Below are 5,590 nucleotides of genomic sequence, written 5' to 3'. Positions count from 1 at the left end.
CGCACCCAGCTGCGGTTAATAAAACATGCGATACGTATTATATTACAGTCGTGTAAGATGCGAGTCCGCTGTTGCAGCGCCCGTTCAAGTTTAGTTGACGTACCTATCACGATTGCTTCGTATGCCGGAGCGAGCATGGGAAACTTTAATATCAATAGCGCAATGAACAGTCTTCGCGTCTCCACCTCTCCATGAATCGGTACGTTAATCACTTATTGTTGATAATTGCCATTTGTTGCTACATGCATATCGCCTAATACTCGCTTCAGTGTTCCGTTATCTCTCTCATTATATCTACTCAGATTCATCTTGATTGTCTTTTATCTTGTCTCTATTCTCTTTTATTATCATATCTCTTTTCTCATCTCTATTTTTTATCATTCCAGCAGTAGCTTCATTGACAATCACCTACGGGTGGGTGGGGTGTGACCCATCTATGTATATTTTTCTCTCCATCATTATACTAGCCCATAACCGATCAGTATCATCTCTCCGCCATACCCCAATTAGTCATCCATACCAAGAATCATTCATCTCATACCAGTTGCTTTCTATCTCTGCTCTCTAGCCTAGTTTATCCGCCTCGATCTATATGTCTGTCTTACGTTTATTCCTATCGGGCACATCACACCGTATTCAAAAATTTTGGAACATATTTCCATACTTATATGTCGTACACAGTGATTCTGCACACTAGCGTCGGCCGTACTCCTATCATACATCTGCATAGCAATCCATCATAAGGCAAATCAGATAATCCATTGCAGCAATACGAAATGCTTGCAAACACTATCTCTTTTTATATATTTTAATTTTAGTCGTTTCTATCCTCTTATCTATAAGGAGATATTGATATATATTAAACTTTTGTTATATTCATAAATGGCCAAGTCTACTCACTCGGCGATCAAAGCTTCCCAATATGTAAATGAGCATATAGTCTACTTCGATGACTGCCTTTTCTGGTTGAGATACTATGTCGATAGGGGTGTTTTGCTTTGCTAACACCTATATCTCTCTATCTACACTATCTATTTAAGTTTCACGGATTACTTATGTTGCTTATAGATTTATGTTATTGAAGTCTTTGTGAGTGAAGCGGCTGGGGCGGGGGAGGGTGTGTGTTGATGTTTTTTTTTTTTTTCTTCTCTTCTTTTTTTTTTTTCTTCTATTTTTTCTTCTTTTTTTCTTTTTTTTTTTTGTGGCGTGCGGGGGGGGGCTGGGGCGCCGATGTCTTGTGGCCGTTGTGAGTCAGATCGCATCGAAGTATTTACCTAGAGCAATGCTTACAAATCTATCGAAGTTCCATTAGTCCGAGTAATGTATCAACATAGTCTGCTTACTATGTTTTTCTTGCAGTTGGATAAGGCAGTGGGATGAATGGCATACTAGCGTGGCGGCGTATGGCGTATGATGTGTCATGCGAGAGATATATGTGATCCTAGAGTGGTGATGCGAGCCGCGGATTGCTCGCGAGATAAAGCAGCCCACTTTCATCTGAATTCTTAACTGAGAACAATCGGTAGTGCAACTGTGGAGAGGATGGAAACTCAGCGCGGTCTGTCGCCATTCAGTAACATACAATTTCACATGAACATCTCGTACCCGAGAATAACTAGAAACCCGACAGCTCAGTCAGACATTGACAATGGCCAAACCGACATTGCTTGCTCCTAGACTACTAAGGCCAGCGGACAAAATCAGCAAGAAAGACTACGCTTGGTCGAACAGACAATGTCCGCCTCAACATCTTAGCCTATGGACAACAATCCGCGTACTGAGGGTACAACCATTGAAGCCTGATCACTCTGTCTCTCGTAGTTGTTTCGATTGATACACATTTAGTTCTGTCGGTGGGGGTGCAGGAATGCTTACAGGCGAGGTCACATGCACAATGCATTGCTGCCACCAGTACCACAAACAATACGGCTGACCCATATTTATTCGAAGCATAATCAGTAGGCGACAGCGATTCAGCAAGCTAGTGATGCAACTAGTGAGCCAGAAGACAAGTATCTTGGTCATTACGAATTACTATGAGCGCCAAAGGATTAAATCAGCGAATGGGTCACTACATTTTGTATGCTGGAGATTAAAAAGATGCCGATTGATATGATAGAAATCATTGCGATCATTAGCTGCTACGAATTGAAGCAGGCAATCTCTTTCTGAAGTGCAATAGGAGCAATAATGTACCTGACAACCAATCACGAATTAACGATGGGCAGACGACAGTGCTTGCTCCTAAGATTACTAAGCCGGCAGAGGATTAAATCTGCAAGGGTCACTACCGCTTGGAGAACAGACAATTTCGACCCAACCTCTAGCTGAGGACAGCAAACACCTGCCAGATTCCCAATTAATGAGCAGGACGATACTACTTGGTCATAAGAATACTACGCGTCAAAGGATAAATCCAGCAAGGCCGTCCACTTTTAGTAGCCTGACATTAACGATGCAGATGAGACGATAGAATCATTCGACAATAATGTATTATTGCAGCTATAATAATACGTCCCTCCCAAACAGTAGTGGTGAGGGCAGACGACAGTACTTGGTCCTAAGAATACTAGGCAAGCAGATTAAATCAGCAAAGGTCACTAAGCTTGGAGAACAGAGATTTTCGTCTCAACCGCCCAACTGAGAACACAATACACCTGCCAGCTTCCCAACTAGTAATGTTGGGCAGAAGACAGTACATGGCCATAGAATACAAAGGACAAAGAATAAAATCAGCAACATCCACTACTCTGGGAAAAACAGACAATGTCGCTTGAACTCTAACTGAGAACAACAATATACCTGCAGCTTCCCAAATAGTAATGCTGGGCAAGATATCAGTACATAAGCCATAAGAATACTAAGAGACAAAGTAATTAAATCAGCAAGAGTTACTAACTTGGAGAACTCAACAATGTTTATCTCAACCTCGAGCTGGAGAACAACCAGGCACCTATTAGCTCATCCGGAATATTAGTGATGGGTCAGACGAAAGTAGTTAGTGCTAAGTTATACAAGCCAGCAAATTATTAAATCAGCCAGGGTCACTACGAACTTGGAGAACAGGCAAGTCTTCTCAACCTCTAGCGAGGACAACAATACACTCCTACCAGCCTTCCCCATTATTAATGGATGAAAAGACAATCGATACTTGGTCATACGAACACTAAGCGCCAAAGAATAAATCGGCAAGGGTCACACGACGTTGGAGAACACGGCAAGTCTGTCTCAACCTCTAGCTGAGGACAACAATACACCTTTAGCGTCTCCCAATTATTAATGAATGAAAAGACAACGATACTTGGTCATACGAACACTAAGCGCCAAAGGATAAATCGGCAAGGGTCACTACGCATTCGGGAGAACAGGCAAGTCTGTCTCAACCTCTAGCTGAGGACAACAATACAACCTACCAGCCTTCCCAATCTATTATTGATGAGAATACAACCGACTTGGTCATACAAACACTAAGCGCCAAAGGAATAAATCGGCAAGGGTCACTAGGCTTAAAGAACAGGCAAGTCTGTTTCAACCTCTAGCTGAAGATAACAATACACCTGCCAAGTTCCCAAACAGTAGTGTTGGGCAGAAGACAGTACTTGGTCATACGAATACTAAGCGCCAACGGATTAAATCAGCAAGGGTCACTACTTTTTGTATGCCTGAGATTAACGATGCCGATGATATGATAGAATCATTCGACATTACTGCACGAATGAAGCAGGCAATTCTTTCTGAAAGTGTAATAGCAAGCACTAGTGTACCTGACAACCAATCACGAATTAACGATGGTCAGACGACAGTGCTTGCGCCTAAGATTACTACGCGGCAGAGGATTAAATCTGCAAGGGTCACTACTTTTTGTATGCCTGACATTAACGATGCAGATGATATGATAGAATCATTTGACATTACTGCACGAATGAAGCGGGCAATTCTTTCTGAAAGTGTGAAGAGGTCGTCTCAACAGGTAGCTGAGAAGAACAACATAGATGACAGCTGCCTAGGAGTTAGGAATGAGAATACCAGTATCCCTGACACTAATGATGCCGATGAGATGATGAAATCATTAAGTATTACTGCTCCAATGAAGCAGGCAATTCGTACTGCAGCTGTAACAGAGAACAATGTGGCCGACAACTTGCCAAGTACTAGCGAAAGACGGACTATGGATTGTAGAATTGCGGGTGCTAGGAAGAGGATCATATCATCAATGGATACTAAATCATTCAAACAGACAATTTCGCCTGAACCTCTAACCGATACCAATGACAGACAGCAGCGTTACACCGGAGTTGACGATGAGCATACCTCCACGCGCGGCCCCAAGGATGTTGCCTGGAGAGTAAAATCATCCAAGAAGGCCACAGCAGTAAAACCGAATATTTCTACTAAATCCCTATGGGAGAATATCGATGGAGCTACTATCATTCAAAGATCTGCAAGTGCCACCAACGTCACATGTGCCACCAAGTACGTTAAGCACAAAGTGTTTTCGCTTAATATATTTAAGTTTTTTTTTTAGAAAACCCTACGAGTATTGATCTAGAGTATATTATTATTTCTGCTGCCCATGAGCAAAAAATTGATTTGTTCGACCTAATAATTCTTAATTGTAATTAATATTAATTGCTTGTCTAGCGTCTGCAGAGGAGACAGATGGATACCAACGCCAGTAGAGATTTGTGTGAAACCCTTGGCTGAAGATAACGAGTTAGATTATGAGCCATCGCAAACTTTGCAAGTACAAACGGAGGCGTGCGAGCCGATGGAAAGGTACATAAGACTTCATTCATGTAATTTCTAATTTGAAGAACTTATTGTACGATAGAAACACGTATAACAGTTGATAGACTTAACCATCTTTATAGTAATAACGCGAATAACTTTTTTATGACAGCGCGTTTCCTAACGCTCGAGATAAGGGACCGATCAAGAAGCTGCCCAATAGATTGCGCCGTGTTCAAGGCATCTTGTCTGCTACTCGACTTCCTATTGGACGGCACCTCCATGAACAACGAAAATCAGCTACAACGGCCCTGTTTTCGCGAAAGAAAAAAGAGCAAACCGCGCCTGTTACCGCTACGAACGTCGTCGTTGAAGTAGAATCATCGAAGAAGACTAAGAGCGTGCCATTCATGCCGGCTAACACATCCTCTGGTACTTTACCTAGGGTTAAAAGTGTAGGAAGCATGGCGAACTTTGCGCAAGCAATAGGCCGAAAAATAGCGTCAATAAGAACCGCGGTAGGAAAGGTGATGAGAAGCAGCAAACACAACCGCGTAGCGCCATTCAATGGCTGAACTAATCGTCATGATAATATTCATGTAAAATTGGCAACTTCAGCTGATTATGAAGAAAGAGCGCATCATGTAAATATACTGTAATATAATATTGTGCGAAAGCTAGAGGTGACTAGGATAGACTAATTGGTAGAGAGAGAAAGAGAGAGAGAGAAAGAGAGAGAGAGAGAGAGAGAGAGAGAGAGAGAGAGAGAAAGAAAGAAAGAAAGAGAAAGCGCGAACAAGCAAACGAGCGAAAGAGAGATAACGTGTGCAATAATTATGTCAGAGAGATTTGCCTAATTTGT

General features: G+C 42.1%; 1 protein-coding gene across 1 annotated transcript; it reads left to right on the top strand.

Annotated features, from left to right (window-relative positions):
* The first annotated feature begins 3,469 nt into the window (after positions 1-3,469).
* On the top strand, positions 3,470-5,590 carry LOC106807702. Its single transcript, XM_014810132.1, has 3 exons — positions 3,470-4,473; positions 4,642-4,776; positions 4,901-5,590. Exons 1-3 carry the CDS (start codon positions 3,659-3,661, stop codon positions 5,301-5,303), a joined length of 1,353 nt encoding a protein of 450 aa, XP_014665618.1. The 5' UTR covers positions 3,470-3,658; the 3' UTR covers positions 5,304-5,590.

Source organism: Priapulus caudatus, unplaced genomic scaffold (genome assembly GCF_000485595.1).
Source record: "Priapulus caudatus unplaced genomic scaffold, Priapulus_caudatus-5.0.1 Scaffold229, whole genome shotgun sequence".
NCBI classification, from domain to species: domain Eukaryota; kingdom Metazoa; phylum Priapulida; class Priapulimorpha; order Priapulimorphida; family Priapulidae; genus Priapulus; species Priapulus caudatus.
This window is presented reverse-complemented; position numbering and strand designations above follow the sequence as displayed.

Excerpts from the sequence above, each read along its gene's own strand:
- LOC106807702 (XM_014810132.1), top strand. The coding sequence starts at position 3,659 with ATGCCTGAGATTAACGATGCCGATGATATGATAGAATCATTCGACATT. Across the intron at positions 4,474-4,641 it reads AACGTCACATGTGCCACCAA|CGTCTGCAGAGGAGACAGAT; the intron begins GTACGTTAAGCA and ends TTGCTTGTCTAG. Across the intron at positions 4,777-4,900 it reads GCGTGCGAGCCGATGGAAAG|CGCGTTTCCTAACGCTCGAG; the intron begins GTACATAAGACT and ends TTTTTATGACAG.